The 18,299-nt window shown below is 34.8% G+C and overlaps 1 protein-coding gene across 5 annotated transcripts in view; it reads left to right on the forward strand.

Moving 5' to 3' along the window:
• Window positions 1-18,299, forward strand: part of TASP1 (taspase 1) — a 257,097-nt gene that overhangs the window by 36,049 nt on the left and 202,749 nt on the right. For all 5 annotated transcript variants that reach the window (XR_012061608.1, XM_072943776.1, XM_072943775.1 and 2 more), the window contains exons 5-7: window positions 403-523; window positions 6,839-6,923; window positions 15,654-15,733. Coding sequence is in view for 4 of the 5 variants with exons in the window: in XM_072943776.1 (XP_072799877.1) it covers window positions 403-523; window positions 6,839-6,923; window positions 15,654-15,733 (286 nt within the window). In the remaining variant the exon portion in view is untranslated. The remainder of the gene's footprint in view (window positions 1-402; window positions 524-6,838; window positions 6,924-15,653; window positions 15,734-18,299) is intronic.

The raw sequence follows: 18,299 nt of genomic DNA on the forward strand, positions 1-18,299 counted from the left end.
TGTCAAGTTCTTTTTCTTTGTTAATATGATTGCAGTGTTTTTGTTGTTTCGTTCTTTATTTTATTAACATGGTGTATTGCAATGAGTTTCAGATATTAAGGCAAACTTGCTTTTCTGGAATCCCTCTTGTTCATGGTGTATAACCCTTTTATATTTTGCTGCATTTGGCTTCCTTGAAGATTTTGGCATCAGTAGTCATGAGGTATATTGGTCTGTAGTCTTCCTTCCTTATGATGTCCTTGTCTTGTTTTGGAAGCTGGGTTGTACTGGTATCATACAATGAGTTGGACAGTGTTCTCTCCACTTCCTTTCCCTTTCTAGTTTTTGAAGAGTTTATGAAGCACTGGTATTAATTCTTCTTTAAGACTAATGGTATTTTAATTTTTGTTTTTTATCTTTTAGGATTCTCCTTTTACAAATGCAGGAATGGGATCTAACCTAAATCTCCTGGGTGAAATTGAGTGTGATGCCAGCATAATGGATGGAAAATCCTTGAATTTTGGAGCTGTTGGAGCACTAAGTGGTATGTGGACATCATAGCACATTAGCTCTATTCTTTAAAAAAAAAAAAAAACTGGATGTTACCATTTCATCCTTCCTGAAGACTTAGCCCAGTTGTTTTCACCATTCTTGCTTGGAATAGTGTGCAAAACAAACATTTTTTTCTTTTACTGAATTTAAAATGAAATCTTAGCTACAGTTTTAAAGGAGACAGTGAAACAGCTTATGTTCAAGTCTTTGGTTAGAGTTTAATCATTTTCCTCTATACTCTCAAGAAATTGCATTTAAAATGGGAGTTAGCATATTCTATTAATTTTGCCATTATTTGAAATACACGAGTATGTTTTTATTATTAAAAAGCTCAAATGATATAAATAAAGTTTATCTTTGATCTTCCAAGCCTTTCCCTCCAAAATTCTCCTTGGGAGGTTTAACCAGTAAAACAAAGTGCGTTTATCCATATTTATATGTAGTAGAAACATAGTTTTGCACATATCATTAAAAAAATGTCCATATTATTATGAAACTTTCTCTTTTTCTTTAGATAGGATGCTTTGGAATCTTTTTCCACATCAGTACATATAATATATATCTAATATTTTACAGTTCACTTATTAAAGCAAAATATACATGAAGGGCACAAATTTCAAGTATAAAGCTTCATGAATTTCTAGATGTATATTACCATGTAAAGCACCATCTAAATCAAGACATAAAATATTTCCATGTCAAAATACAGAATATTTCCAAACTCCCAGGGTTTTTTTTTAAGCCTCTTCCTAGTTCATATCTCTTGTTCTCTGCTCCTGCCCTTCCCCGCCTCATTTTCCTCTAATTCTGACTTCAGGTACCATAGACTAATTCGCCTGTTCCTCAGATTCGAATGAATGGAACTGTATACTTCTGTGTCTGGTTTCTTTTTCTTAACGCTGTGCCTGTGAGATTGATTTATACCTTGTGCCGCAGTAGTTTTTTCTTTCGTGTTAGTAGCATTTTACTGCATGGATATATAATAGGATATATAATAACTTCTCTGTTCTCCTTTTAGTGGATATTTGAATAATTTCTAGTTTTTGATTGTTGTGAATAAAACTCCAGTGAATATTTTCATACGTGCCTTTTGGTAGACATATGCCCTTACTTCCCTTGGGTATAAACTAGGATTTGGAATGGTAAGTTGAAGTACATATGTGTTTCGCTTTAGTGGTTACTGTCAGACAGTTTTCAAAAGTAGTGTTACAATCTGTACTCCCACCAGCAATGTCTGAGGCATTTCAGGTCCTCTACGTCCTTGCCAGTGTTTGGGATTTTTATTCTTTTTAAAATTTAGCCCTTTTTGATATGTGTGTAGTGGTATTATTGTTTTAATTTGAGTTTCCCTGGTGACTAATGATATTGAGAATCTTTTCAATATGCTTGTTGTCTATTTAGGTTTCCTTGTAGAGTGTGTGTTCAAGTCTTTTGCATACTTTTTATTGGATTATATTTTTTATTGATTGCTGGAATACTTTATATGTTTTTGATACAGCTCCTTTGGTCAGATACATGTATTATGAATATCTCCTCCCAGTCTGTTGTCATTCTCTTAATCCTGTCTTTTGATGAACAGAAGTTTTGAATTCTAATGAAGTTTAAGTTGTCAACCTTTTATGTTATGGTTAATTTTTTTTTTTTTGTATTTTGTTTGAGAAATCTTTGCTTATCTAAAGCTTTTAAAATAGCCCATACTATTCTCTTTTAGTAGTTCTGTTGTTTTTTACTCTGCACATTTAGCTTTCTTATCAAGTTCAGATTAATTTTAGTGTATGTGAGCTAGCAACTGAAATTAACTTTTCCCCTCTTACGGATATCCAAATGGCTCATTGTCATTGTCAATAGAAAGGACAGTCCTTTCCTCACAGAATTGTGTGGGCAGATCAGGTGACTATATGTGTAATGGTTTATTTCTATACCTTTTATTCCATTGATCTGTCTATTGCCAGTGCCACACTGTTTTGATTACTATAGTTTTATATTGTATCTGGATAATCTGGTAGTATAAAAGTTCTAACTTTTTTTTCCCTTTATGATTTCCCCTTATGATTTATTGGCTGTTCTGTTTATGACATTTTCATAAAATTTTTAGAATCGATTTGTCAATGTCCATAGTAAAACCCTGCTGAGATTTTGATTGGTATTATATTAAATGAATAGAACCACATATGGACAACGGACATTGTGACAATATTAATTCTTCCTGTTCATGAACATGGAACATGTACTTTTATATAAATATTACTATTTTGTTCTCAGCATTGTTTATGGTTTGTAGTATATCTTTTATTAGATTTATTCTAGATACTTAGTTTTTGATGCCATTGTAAATATATATTTTAAAATATTCAATATCTGATTATTTTTTATACATAGAAATACAGTTGAGTTTTGTGTATTGCCCTTGTATTTAGTGGCATGATAATGTCACTTATTAATGCAAGCATTTAGAAAAATAGATTCTCCTGTAATTTCTGTGTCCACAGTCAGATTATTTTTGAGTCATGGCAGTTTTTCTTTTTTCCTTTCTAATATTTAAAATTTTCTATGTTTCTTTAAAAGTTGTTGTTCCTGATCTTAGTGGGAGAGCATTAGATGTTTCACTGTACTGTGTGCTACTCGGTGTAGGAATTTCGTAAATGCTCTTTACCAGATTGAGGACGTTTCCTTCTAGTTTTAGTTTGCTGGTAGTTTTTATTATGAATAGGTGTTGAATATCATTAAGTACTTTTCTGCATCTTTGAGTTATGACTTTCTCCTTTATTTCATTAGATAATGATGAAATTTATGGTTGACTTTTGAATGTTAAGCCAACTTTTTATTTCTGGCATAAAGTTTTTTTGATTATGTATTTTTTTGTCTTTTTATATTCCACTGGATTTGATTTGCTGATGTTTAAGATTTTGACATCTATGTTCAGATAACAGATTGGCTTTAATTTTACTTTTTTACAATATTCTTTTTAGGTCTTGCAATCATTTTATGGCTGGCCTCATAAAATGAGTTGGTATTTTTTTTTTTCTTCCTCTATTCTTTGAAAGAGTTTGTGTACGGTTGGAATGATGTCTTTTTAATTGTTTAGAAGAATTCGTTAGTTATTTTGAATTAGTGGAGTTTTCTTTGTGGGAAGTCTTAAATAAATAGGATTCAATTTCCTTAACCAGTTTTAAGAATATCTGTATTTTTTCTTATGTGTGTTTTCCAAAGAATTTGTCTTTTTCATATGAGTTGTCAAATTTATTTGCACAGAGACTTTATTGACTTCCAGTTTAATGTCATTGATTAGAGAACATACTCTGAATAATTCCAACCCCTTGAAACTTTTTGAGGCTTGCTTTATGGCTCAGCTTATGGTATATTTTGATGAGTGTTCCATGTGAACTTCAAAAGAGAAAGTGTTCTGCAATTGTTGGATGTATATTCCATATATGTCAGTTGGGTCAGTTTACTTATTATTTGTCACAATCTTCTCTGTCTTTTCTGATTTTTGTGATAGGTAAGAAAGGACATTTCAATTAGTTTTTATTTCTTTTATTATGAGATTTTATTGGTATTTAATGAAATTTCATATTTTTAAAGGTCATTAGCATTTCTCCATGAGCTGACTATTTATACCTCTTGTGTGGCTTGCATTTTAACTCTGTGTAAAATGTTCTGTATCATATTAGAATTTAAAATTTTGTTTGTCAACCATATTACTTTCCCTCTTGTGGCTTTTGTATTTTGTATTTCTTAGGGTTTCTCTTGCTCATAATTGTAAGCATAGTCACATATTTTTTTTCAAATACATGTATAATTTATTTTCATTGGCCTCTTGAATGCATTGTTTATATTTTTCTGAAATGACCAACAGATTATCCCTATATAATCCATTGAATAACAGTAATCATAAGTGCCATTTATTGGGTGACTATTACATATCATGCATTGTTCTTCAGTAGTTCAGGTATATTGAAACATTTAGCTCTCACAATAACCTTATGAGGCTGTACTTTCATCCCTGTTTTACAGGTGAGGAAACTGAGAGACAGGAGAGATTTAGTAATTTGTCCATGGTTACTCTATCAGTCTGGGTCCAACCAGGAGAAGGAAACCACACAGCAGTTTAAACAGGAGCAGCTTAATATGAAGGGCACAGGGAGAATACCCAAGTAAGGATGAACTTGGAAGGGGGTTCAGACCTCACTGAAGAGGGTGTGGTTGCAGCCTATTGTTTGGCAGAGAAGCTGCAGGGTTACCCAGGCCACAGTCACTACAAGAGCAGAAACAGTTCTGTGGGGCTCAGGCTGGTAGATGGGCACACGAGGACAGGGAGCCATGGAAATTAAACCTCTGTTGTGCAGGATGGAGATGGGCCTTTGGGCTCACTAGGCAGCCAGCCCCATAGGACACTTTGCTGAATGTGGTGCTAAGGAGAGAGTGTGGGGATCAGTGAGGATCTGGGCATCATCCTGTTCCTTCTGGGCTGTCCACTCTGCTGCTGTGGCATGAGTCAGGAGTTGGGGAAAGCATGTGATGTCCAAATGCTGCAGAAAGCTGCACCCTGCAGGCACCTAGGGCTGGAGAGTACCCCGTGGGCCAGAGGGTAAGAGAAACTGGTGCTCTCCAGGGGCCTGGCTAGCAAGCCACCCTTCCTCCTGCAGTGCGTCTCCAGTGCCCTCTACTAACAAAGCTGGCCAGTGTGCCAGTTGGCTGAGGAAACATACTCAAAGGGCCCATATCCATTTTCATCCACCAGACAACCAAGGGTGAATTGTAGCTGAGAAGCAGTCAACCGATAGCTGGTACAGTTATAAAACAGTCTGACTCCCATCACTCTGTGCTCTGTCTGCCTCTCATGAACAGTCCATCCTTTTCCTACTCATTGGAAATATTGTCTGTATCATGTTTAAATCTCCACATTCATGTGTCTGTGTCTCAACCTTAGCTTTATTCTATTCCGTTGATACATTTGTCTATTTTGTATCCAAACCACACTCACAATACCTTCTAATAAAAAATGATATCTTGTAAGGTGAGTATTTCTTCCTCCCTTTTTTCAAAGTTTAACAAAGCTTTCCTGATGAGTTCAAGAGTTAGCTTTGATGGAGAATTTATAGCTTCGAATTTAAAAGTTAATTTGGTAATTACCAGTGTCTTTACAATATTGAATCATCATATGCAGAAATACATTTTATTTTAAGAGCTAGTGCAGATATCTGCGCTTTTCCTTCTTTTGATATTTCATTCTTTTTTTGGTGACCGAAGTTTTTGGTGTCTAGTTTTTTTTTTTTTAAATCAACCCTGGTGACCTTCATTTGAATTTTTATTCTCTTTATGTCCCACTACTGGGTTTTGTTTTGTTTTGTTTTGTTTTTTGTATTAATAGTGTCCTGAGAGGAATCCATAGGTTAGTGGTTAAGTGCATGGTCTTATTAGCTTAGCTGCCTCTGTTAAAATTCTCAGCATGTGATCCTAGGCAGGCAACTTCACCCTCTGTGTAAATGTTTTCTCAGTAATTAGATAGCATTCATAGGTGTACTTATGTGAGAGAGTTGAAGGATCCACTGAACAATTTGATGCATTGAAGGTATGGCACTGGGCCTGGCACATGGAGGGTCCTAAGTTACTATAACCGTCTTCTGTCATCATCACTGTCGTATCTGTCATTGTCATCCTGACAGTTTTTTTCATGCTAATACATACTGTTCATCCTGTTGTACCTCCCAGATAAGCACTGTCTTCTCACCACCATTCATGTTCTGTCTTTCCTCCTGGAAACAATCTGAACTTCACTTTAGGCTCAGTCTTGTACATAGGTGGCCTCTTCTCCCCACCTTTACCCCATTTGTAGGACTTTCTCTTTATTCTGTCTCTCCTGCAGGTGAGAATTAAAATTTTTGGCCATTAACTTTTCTCCCCAAGGTACGTTTGAAGCTGTTTGTAATCATGTTTATTCTTTAGAGGAAATACATGGTTTTGATAATAGATGCCAAATTTTCAGTTTATTTTTAAAATTCTCTTCTGAAATCTATTAAAAGGGAACCTAATTTAAATTTGTATCATTTCAAATTCAGTCTTTGCTGCTGCAGCGCATGACAAAACAAGAATGTATGTTTTATATTTGTTCTTTTCTTGCACCTGTGGGTATTCATATATTTGTCCATTTGATCCTGATTGTTTATGATCATTAAGGGTTTTCATTAGTATATTTAAAGAAGAGCTTTCCAAGATATTTAAAAGTTGTTTTATTGAAACAGCCACAAAACTGAGTAGGAAACTTGAAGACTTCCTGACTTCATTCTGCACCAATTTTCTTTTTTAGGAATCAAGAACCCAGTCTCAGTTGCGAACAGACTCTTGTGCGAAGGGCAGAAGGGCAAGCTCTCGGCCGGCCGGATTCCTCCCTGGTAACTGCTTTGTTCTTTGACTTTCCGGGGTCTTTGGTCTCTGGTGCATGCGGTATTTGAAGGCTATTTTTATCCACAGAAGGCTCATGCTGTTGGTTACACACCAGTAGTAGCTTGCCTTTGAGAGGAAGACATGCTTTGTTCTGTGATCTTGGAACATTTTATATACTTGATAGAGCTCCGATTGGAACAGAATAGAACAGATTAAAGCAGAAGAGAGATCAGAGTTAATTTTCTGTTTTGTAGTTGATTATAGAGATGCTTTTGCTGTTAATTAGTGCTCAACTGGGGTTCTTTTTTATTAGGAAACTTTAAAGTATCTTACACATTTGGGTCCAGAATCTAAACTAATGTTTAATTTTGAGAAGTTCTTAGAATAAAAGTGCTTAATTTATCTCTTCTGGAGATACACATTGTGACCCTGAGATTAGTATGATTACATCTTTTCTCCAGCATTAACATACAATTTTCATTAAAAAAAAAACTTTGAACTTTTAAAATATTTATAAAAGTAGAGAGAACATTGTAAAGAACCCTCATAAACTTCTCATCTAATAATTCACCATAGTTTTGCCCTTTCTCTGTCTCACATGTCTCTTTTTTTCCTGTACTGTTTCAAGCAAATCCTCACCATCACAGTTCACCCCTCAACAATTTTGTAAATTTCTCTGTGTTTGTGAAATATAATCACCATCCTGTTATCAGGCCTAACAATACTAACAAATATGCCTCCATACTCCTTTGTACTCATGTGTCTAGCATGCCTGGCTGTGAGGGTTGCAGTAATGTCCTGTGTTGAAAGTTGTGATGGGGTACCATAGGAATCACTTTGTTTGACTACTGTAGTTTCCAGTCAGAGAGAATAAATGAATATAGTTTTGAAAAATCTTGAAACCTTTTACTCAAATATATTCAAGGTATCCTTTTCATTATATACTTTTCAGGTGTCTAATTGTGGTACTAGAAGAGTCAGTTATGAAAAAATTTCAAAGAAATATTAATTTCCAATATTATGTGTTTTCAAGAAAGCAAAGATAAGGAAAAGCGAATCTGATTTCTTGAAATCACTTCTAATATGTGTTTGGCTTGATATTTGTATGTTTACGTATAACTCTGAAAGTAGAGAAAGTGATTAAAAAATTCGAATGTATACTTTTCTCATAATTTATGTTAAAACCATGCTGCTTTGTTTAATTGGTGTAAAGTCACCAATCCAAAATTTACTAAGTGTTTGTTTAGTACATGCACAGAGTCCTACTATCCAGACCTTTTTAGGGGAGTAATAGGTACAAAGATACTGTCTCTGGATTTGTATTCCCCTCGATGTTAATTTAAATGTGATTGTTTTCTTCCACCCATATTTGCTATTATACATAAAGCATGATTAAATTGAAGCAAACCAATTTTGAAGACACCTGCCCAGTAGGGAGGAAGCAATGCAGTTGTTTTAGTTGACAAGAAAAATAGCATAGGGGGGAAGTTATACTCAGTGGTAGAGCATGTACTCAGCATGCATGAGGTCCTGATTTCAATCTCCAGTATCTCCATTAAAAAAAGAAAAAGAATAATGAATAAATAAACCTAGTTATCTCTCTCCCCCTCCAAAAAAGTAGCCTATTTTTTTTAAAGAGAAAAATAGCATAGACCCTGTGAAAGTTATTTTAAAGTTTATCTACAAACCCACCATAACCCCATTCCCTGCACTCCTCATGTCATTTACCAAGCAGATTCTCAAATTTATCTGGAGGAATAAGTGTGTAACAATAGCCAAGACAATTTGGAACGGATCAAATGTAATAGCCATTATGATTACTGTAATGCTATAGTGACTAAAACAGGTTGATTTAGGTATAAGGGTATGTAAAAGATCAGTAAGACAGACCTGAAAGTCCAGAAGCAGCCTTCTTGTATAAGTGAAATTAGTCTGTGATAATGCTGTCATCTCAAAGCATTCTGGGTATGTCTGATGGATGCTGTAGGTTCATCATAGATGCTCTCTATCATCTTGAGAAAGTTCCCCTCTTTTCCTAGCATGTTGAGAGTTTTTAATAGGAATAGATACTGTACTTTCCAAGTGCTTTTCTGCATGTATTGACATGATCTTATAATTTTTCTTATTTAGTCAGCTAATATAGTGGTTGGTTGATTTTCGACTGTTAAAGCAACAATTGCATTCCTGGGATAAACTCCACTTGGTTATAATATATTACCCTTTTTATATGTTGTTGGATCCAATTTGCTAACATTTTGCAAAGAATTTTTGCATTTATTCTTATGAGAGATATTGGTCTAGCTTTCTTTTCTTGTAATGTCTTTGGTTTGGGTTCATTTTGCTTCTTGGAAATGTAGGGAATATATATTTCATCAGATTTGGAAAAATTTTGGCTGTTATTTCTTCAGATAATTTTTCTGATCCCTCCTTCTCTTCTATCCTCCAGGACTCCAATTACACATGTATTTGATCTCTTGTAATGGTTCTACAGACCACTGATAATTTGTTTACTTTTTCTATTCATTTTTCTCTTTGTTTCATTTTGAATAGTTTCCATTGCTGTTTTCAAGTTTACTAATTATTTTTCAGCAATATCTAATCACCTGTTAATCCTGTCTAGTTTATTTTTTATTTCTGACAGTGTAGTTTTTATCTCTTGAAGTTTGCTTTGTATCTTTAAAAAATGTCTTTCATGCATCTGTTAACATGTTCAGTCTTTCTTGTAGCTTCTTGAGCATGTGCATAGAGTTAGAGTAACTTTAGAACATCTTTGTTTACTATTTGTATCATCATTGTCATTTCTGGGTGGTCTTCAATTAAATGATTTTTCTCCTCATTATAGGTTACATTTTCCTGCTTCTTTGCATGTTTGGTAATTTTTTATTGGATTCCAGGCATTGTGAGTTTTGCCTTATTTGGTGTTGGGTATTTTTGTATTTTAATTCTAGGATGTGGTTAATTTATTCAGAGACAGTTTCATCCTTTCAGGTCTTGCTTTATATTTTGTTACATGCAACCAGAGAAGCATTTAGCCTTGAGCTAATTTTGCTTTGCTGTTGGGCAGAACCCTTCTGAATACTATAACAGATGCAATTAGAATGAGGTTTTTAATTTTGACGGGTGGGACAAGAGTTCTTCCTTGCCCTTAGTGAACTTGGGGACTGTTTCCTCTAAAACTTTAATATTATTCTTTCCCAGGCTTTGGGTAATTTCCTCCTACACATACACTGCTCTCTACTCAGCTGAAGACTAGAGGGGGACTCTGCAGATTTCCAGAGTCCTTCCTCTGTGCACTCTCTCCTCTCTGGTTCTCTGCCCTGGCTTTTCTGGATGCCCAGCTCTGTGTCTTCAGCTCAGAGAGACTGCAGGACTCTTCCTGTGCTGTGGCCTGGAAACTCCAGGCAGTAGGCTGGGGCAGTCATAAGTTTACCTTGTTTGTTTCCTTTCTCTCAAGGATCACTGTCGTATTTTGCCTCCTGTCTAGTGTCTGAGAAACTGTTATTTTCTATATATTGTCTGATTTTCTTTTCATTGGCTAAGGCAAGAGTGTAAACGTATTCCCTGTTACTCTACCTTGACCAGAAGAAGAAATCTCTCATGTACCTGGAAGTTTACTTTATACTTGCAGTACTTAAAAAAAAAAAATTCCTGGAGTATCCAAAATCAACAAAGCCAAATTTATCATGTTTTTACTTTGCACTTATTTACATACAATCCAAATAAATCCAATTATCTAATTTCTGTAATGATAATAGCTAACTAACATTTATTGCATTTGTACATTATGAAAGGCACTGTTTTGTGTGGTTTGCATGCATTATCTCATAAAATTATCAGATGATTTATGAGGATAACACACATTTTGTAGATAAAGAAACTGAGTACCATACTGTTATGCTATTAGAAATTTATGGAGTCCCTCCATAACACATTGGAGGCAGCAGATTAGAATTTATAAATGGGGGAGTAGAATCCTTTTATAATAGTAAGAAGTAATTCTTCATACCCATTTCATTATTCATTCACTTACCCATTCCTTCATTTAGCAAATTTATGATTTACTTCCTGTATGCCAGGCATAGGGGTAGAAAAGCTATCAAAAGCAGATTGAACACTTAAAAACCATGGTTGTCTGGTGGCATCTGTTGAAGAGACAGGCCACTCTGTGTGGGCAGTAAGGCATTGCATATAATGCATATTTTCTAAGAAGTCTTTAAAGTAACAAGTTCATTTGTCTGTATACCTCGCTGAGGAAGGCAGGGAGTGTATCTGCTTCAGCTCTATCTAAACTTGTTAGACTTTTATCAACTCTTATTGCTTTGTTAGAAAAATCCTGAGCAAAACTTTAGGCAGAATGGTATTTCTATTAGCTGAGAACTTTTTGTTTTTTAATTTTCTGGTTATTGCCACCATGATAGGCATTGGTTAAGTACTGGCGTTTGGTCAGACTAGTAGAGTATTTGACATCTTCATAAATTTGATGGGACTACTATCATAAACTGTGTCACATTTCCTCCAGTTTTAAAATTTTATTTATAAAAGTATATTTTCAGAATTTTTTTCCTCCCATCATGATAGGGTGTAACGTTAATAGGCATTATTTACCATCTACAACAGGGGTCGTCAAACAATGGCCTGTGGGGCAGATCTGGCCTGCTGCCTGTTTTTGTAAATAAAGCTTCATTGGAACAGAGCCATCCCTATTTGGGCACATACTGTCTGTGGGTGTTTGTCTACTGCCAAGGCCAAGTTGAGTTATTGCAACAGAGACGTCATCTGGCCACAAAGCCTAAACTATTTACTATCTGGCCCTCTCAGAAAAAAATTTACTGACTCCTAACAGAATAAGTCACAATTTTTGGAAATTATGTTTCTTTTGATAAAAAAGGGAAAGCTAGAAAAGCATTGTTACTTTATGTTTAATATGATTGAAAGCCAAAGTGTTCCTTAGACACTTGGATTTTTTGAGAGGTACATTTAATTTTTGGTACATTGCTTATTTTTGAATGCTATTTAATCTATTGTATTTCATACATTTACTCAGATTTTAGTACTTTTATTGTATGAATGTGCAAAGAAAACTTAAAAACCTAAAGATTAAAAGAAACATAAGAGACCTATCAGCTAATCAGAAGATATGTATGGATTTGTTGGATTCCCATTCAAACGAAACAGTTTAAGAAACAAAATAACAATAGTGGCAAAAAGTTTTATGAGACAATTAGGGAAATAAGACATTGATTGAATAAACTATTTTGATACTAAGGGATTCATTGTTAATTTTTTAGGTGTCAATTGGTTATATTGTGCTTGTGTTTTTAAAAAAAGTCATTTTTTAACTTACATGCTAAAATACTTATATTTGAAGTTATAGGATATTTGAGATTTGCTGCCAAGTAATCTGGGTAGGGATGTAAATGCATTAATTATTGAGGAAATGGGGTGATGATCCATGGGGTTCACTACACTCCTCTCTGTAACGTATATGTTTGAAAATGTTTGTAATGCAATTTTTAAGAAGCGTTTAATCCTTGTTCTTTAATTTGATTGTTACGTGTTATTTCCACGTAGAGCAGACTCCGTTATATACACTTCGTGTGTTTGTATGCTTTAAGTAATCAGAAGCCACCAGTTTGTCTTTCTTCAAATGTGTGTATTTATGATAATTAAAGAAGTAATAAGAAAAGTAGATTGAACTGTTTTTAAGTGCAAAGAAGCTGCTCTAATTTTCTCCTATATCTTTCTTATCCAGAATAATGTATTTTAAGCAGTTCTGAGAGCTTTCTGAATCACCAAATTACACATTTTTAGACTGATTATAGTGTTGCAGTTCTTTGAGTATGGGTGGTTCCCATCCTTAAGACTGTCAGTGACATCACTGCGTTTGCCCGGATGGCTCTTCCCGGGTGCTGGGCTGTGCTGACACTTGCCGCAGCACTTACAGGCCGGCTTGTTGAAGGGTTTCATCACCCCACCTCGGTGCTGGTCTCAGCAGGGTGCTGCTTTTGTTTTACATACTACTTCAGATTTGCTTTAAGGCAAGGGGAGCACAGCACAAGGAAAATGCTGTCCTCTAGAGAATTCTGACAGCCTCATTTATTATTTTGTTTAATCTCTTGCCAGTGTTTATTTAATGCTTAGTGTGCTTCAGGCACTGTTCTGAATGCTTGGGATATATCGACATCAATGAAAAACAAAGATCTCTGCTCTTATGGAGCTTACAGTTTATTTGGGGAAACGGATCTAAACAATAGGGATAATATGTAAATTATAAAGAATATAGTATGTGAGAAGGTGGAAAAAAGAAAAAATGTATAAAGGACAGAATAAGAGGGTTTGGGAATCCTGAGTAGAGGAGGGCTGTGTGTGGGGGTACAGTTTTCAATAGACTTCATCAAGGAGGTATATTTAAACAGATGGGGGAATTTGCTGTTTGGGAAATAAGGAAGAGGTGGGAGCCCCCTTGGCATGTTTGGGTTTTTACAAGAGGCTGGAGTTGAGTAAGCAAGGGGGCAAGAAGAAGAAGAGAAGGGGTGAGGAGGGAGCAGAGAATCAGATCACTCGAGAGCCTGTAGATTCTTGTGAAAGCTCCAGATTTTATGCTGGAGTCCTCACAAGAACTTTTGCAGGATTTTGAGAAGGGGAATGTCATTATCTGACTTGGGTTTTACAAGGATGTCGGTGGCTGGTGTGTTGAGAGTAGGCTGAGGCAGGGGACAGAGCAAGGCAAGTATGGAAGTGATGAAGCCATTGCAAAACCAGGTAACAGATGATGGTGGCTCAGACCAAGGTGGTGGCAGTGGAAGTAGTGAGAAATGGTCAGATTCTGGATGTGTTAAAAGTGGGGTTTTCCAATGCATTGACGTGAAACTTCTCTAAAAGCTTTCTCCTTCGAGAGTCAGAATATTTGAGATAAATTTGAATTGGTACTGAATTTCATGTTCTAGAAAGTGATTTTTTGTTTTTGATAGTATAGTTTTTAGTAAAAGCACATGTAGCTTTATAGCATTTTAAAATGATTTCAGAAGCAGTTTTATGCCATTCTGTGTGATAACGAACTACTAGACAAGTAATTTTTGTTATATGGAAAGGTCAGATATTCAGTATTCTTATCCGTAAGATAGCATCCAAATATTCACCTTCCTGTGAATATCGTAAAACACCCAAAGTATTTAAAAACTTGTATAGCAGATGACACCAACTGATTTTACTTAGAATTAAACCTATGAATGATTAAGAAATGAAAAATAAAACTAAGAATATTTTATAAACTACTTCGGATTCCAGATACTGGGATTGAACCCCAAATGGCCAGTGGGCGTGCTGAGAATACTAGACTCAGCTCCAGACTTCTGTCACAGTCATTTAACTTAACTAGCTCAGTATCTCTTTTACATCTTCACATTGAAGAGAGGTTATTTCTTGTATCAAAGTCTTTTTCTAGAAGAAGGAAGTGCTACAGATGCCAGCAGGACAGCTCAACTCACAGCCAAGTTCCTGCTTCAGTTTTTCCTCCATTTGACCTTTGTGTGACAGCTTTTCTTTGCAGGGGTCTTCATTTGATACAGGAATAGGAGAAACTTTTCTGTTTTTGGAGTCCTTTAGAATTTTTTAAAAAATGGAAGTTTGAAGAGGTAAAGTTGTTTATTCTTGTTGGCTTGCTGTCTCCTCTTTTTTTACTTTAATGCTCCCTCCTTCCCCGCCTTTATATATATTGGAGAACAGTTGTTGGGCTTAGCCCTTTGGTTTCTCATTGGAACCATTTGGATATATTTCTGAGTATCTACTTAGATTTTGTTTTTCTAATCTGTCATTGGTCATCTTATTAGCAATCAAATCCCAAGACCACAATATGTGTTACTTTGAGTTTTTAGTGTTGGAATGATTCGAAGAACAGAAAGAAAAAGTAGGCAGCAGGAATCTAATGAGTAGGCACAAGTTCAAGGAGTCCATTACTAGCTGGCTGAGATCTTTAAGAAGTTGGCTGTGGAAGGAGATGAAGTGATTGATTATTATGGTAACTGCTCGCTGTTACTGCATTGGGGAAACGGGGTGGTTAATTATCCTGCATGCCATTTGAAATCTTTGAAAGAAAGTCTTTTACAGTTAGCTAACCATAGCCTTTTATTCACTTTGTTATGTTAAAACTTGCAGTCTGTGGCTTAAAAAATTACTTTTGGGACACACCACACTACTTTACTTTTACCACAGTAAAAAATGATTCTGCGAGTCAGATATATGTTTTTGTTGCATCAGTGCTTAGAAATGTAAGCACATCTCATTGTGTTTGGGCATCACTGGATGTACCCCTCTCGTTTTGGGTAGATCCAGGTGTTATACTAGGCAAGAATACCGAATTTGAAGACATTCACTTAACCTTTGACTCTTAATCTGATTAAATAGATCTTGTGATGTAAACAGAACCCTGCTGATCCAAGATAAATCTTAATGTTTGCCACTGGGAAATCAACCATTCTTACTTCTTATGTCGAATTTTGCCAATTTTCACTTGTTATTGCAGATGAAATTGTACCGTTTCCAATTGTAAAATTTCTAACTTGGGGAAAAATTAAAAGAAAATTTTTTTGGCATATAGCCATATTATTATTTTGAGGTAAGACTAGAATTGTATCTATATGCAAATTTTTTCAATTGATATACTATATTACTTATATTACTTTATTGAATATGTAGAAGATGACGCTGAATTTTTAAAAGAATTATTTTTCTGTTATTAGCTTTTTAGTTGGAGAAGGAGCCTACAGATGGGCAGTAGATCATGGGATACCCTCTTGCCCTCCTAACATCATGACCACAAGTGAGTAAAAACTTCTCAAAATTAAGCTATATTAGCATATATACCTGAAAGTGTTACATTGCTTTTGATCCATATAGTACTTCTTTTTAAGGAAGAAAGTTTATATGTTGAAATGTTTTAGTTAAAAGAAACATAGAAAGTTATTTGATTTTAAAGCCATCTTTATATTCCTGAGGTTTTCCCCTCCTTGCTTTCTTATGCTTTTAAAGAAGTATTGCTAAAGGATCTCTTTTAGGTTACTTAAAATAATTACTGCTAATAAAACTGTAATACCACCCACTCAGAGAGAGAGGAAAACATAGGTCAACACTTACCCATCTGTGAACTGGGGAAGGGCTATATAGGTACCAAGTGCAGGGGAAGGAAAACAAAAGCGTGACTGCAGAAGAGTTAAGGCTGAAAAAACAATTATCATGAATATGACAATAGGATGTGTTCCCTTAATCTATGAAGATTTTTCCAAATTAAAAACCACGCAAATACATGTAATACTCCAATAGAAAAAAAAAGGTCAAAAGGCATGAATAGATAATATAACGTAACTAATAAGGAAATTCAAATTAAGACAAGTACATGTTAAATTTGCTTCCTCTTGCTTGGTGAAAGAGTTAAAAAATATTATATTACTGCTGGTAAGTGTGTGGTAAAATGAACATAATACATTGTAGGAATAAGTGTAAATTAGCAGAAATTCTGGAGAATAGTTAAGTAACATGGATCAAAAGCTTTATACTTATTCTGCTTCTTGGAACTTGTCATTAGAGACATAGACAAAGATTTATGTAGAAGGGTGCTCAATGAGCATTATTAAGAATATAAAAAAATTCTGTTATGTGTAAAATAAGTTATAAGGATATATTATACAACACAGGGAATATAGTCAATATTTTAACTAGAAATGGAGTGTAACCTTTAAAAATTGTGAATCGCCATATCATACACCTGTGACATATAATATTGTACATCAAGTATACTTCAGTAAAGGAAGGGAGAAAAAGGAACAAACGTAAGAAAAAGATTATATATGGTATAGCACAGGGAACTGTATTCATATCTTATAGTAACCTGTAATGAAAAAGAATATGAAAACAAATATATATATATATGTATATGTATGGCTGAAAAATTATACTATACACCAGAAATTGACACAACATTGTAAACTGACTATACTTCAATTAAAAAAAGAGAAAACAACAACAACAAAAAAAGATTATAGAAATTGGAAAAAAAACCCACCTCATGTTCAATGCAGAAGAATGTGAGTAAATAAACTATCACGTATGAAATGTTATGTCATAACCAGAAATTGTTATAAAAACTGATGTCTGATAATGATTAAATCTAATAATGACTTACACTAAAATAGTGAGGTTATAAATATGTATATATTTATGAGTGTTTTATATATCTATTTAAAAAATCATGGCCACATATGTATGCATAAAACAAAGAAATAGTAAAACCATATACTACTTGTTTTTAAAGTTTTTAATTTTATTTTAATTTTTTATTATTTTTTAAATAGAGGTACTGAGGATTAAACCCAGGACCTTGCACAAGCTAAGCACATGCTCTACCACTGAGCTATACCCCATCCTCCTAAATTTTTAATTTTTATCAAGTAATCTGTGAATATAATTTAATCAAATGAAAAAAAATGAGGAATCATTAGTTCCAAGGAAACCAAGTTGCATGAAAAAGATGATTATATATCATAGCAAGTGTATAATAAAGATTGGCTGTTAGTAATACCATGTTCAAAATTAATATTCATAGAGCTGGCAGCTGTAGTGTCTGGAGGCTGGAAGAAGAGAAATGTGAATGTGCGAGGAAGCAGGGAGTGTGAGAGTCCTCAATTTTCACCCTCCCCAGCATGATTCTACCTTAAAAACTCCCCAGTGGAACTTGCTGTAGAGTTCTTATCTCAGGCAGACAGAGCAGCCCATCTCTCAGTTCCGTTTTGTTTCCGCTCAGAGACACGCCCCCTGGGAACTTGGGGTGCGGTGTGGGGGCTGCCGTACTGCTATCATTTCTCCTCACCGTCACTCTGGAATTCCCTTTTCCCCTCTCCAAAATCAGATGGTCTGTTTCCTGAATTCCATGTGTTTTTCTTTCTCATTTTACTCCTTCGTTTGGGATATGCAAGATGGGAAAGGACTTTCACTTACATTTCTGAAGAGGTTGCTCTGTCTTCTAACTTCCAGTCTTGGTAGTATGCAGTCCGCTGGCATTTTGATTCCCAGTTCTTTGTGGTGTATTTTTCCTCTTTGGAAAGAAGTCCTTAATTCCATGTTCTTAGTACCACAGTAATATCTTGGAATGGGTCTTTTTAAAAATTCATTGTACTGGGTACTCTTTTGGACTTCCCATCTGGAAATTTATGTGCTTCTGATTTGGGGAAATTTTTAAAAAACTGTGTAATAATCTCTTCCCCTATCTCTTCTCTCTTATGTTTTTCTAATTTCTGTGAGTTAAATGTTGGATCTTGTGTCCTTTTCAAGTTATTTTTTCTCCTTTTAAAAATCTCTATCTTTTGTCCTACTGTCTGGGAAGTTTCTTCAAT

The sequence above is a fragment of the Vicugna pacos genome, chromosome 19, assembly GCF_048564905.1.
Source record: "Vicugna pacos chromosome 19, VicPac4, whole genome shotgun sequence".
Classification (NCBI taxonomy): domain Eukaryota; kingdom Metazoa; phylum Chordata; class Mammalia; order Artiodactyla; family Camelidae; genus Vicugna; species Vicugna pacos.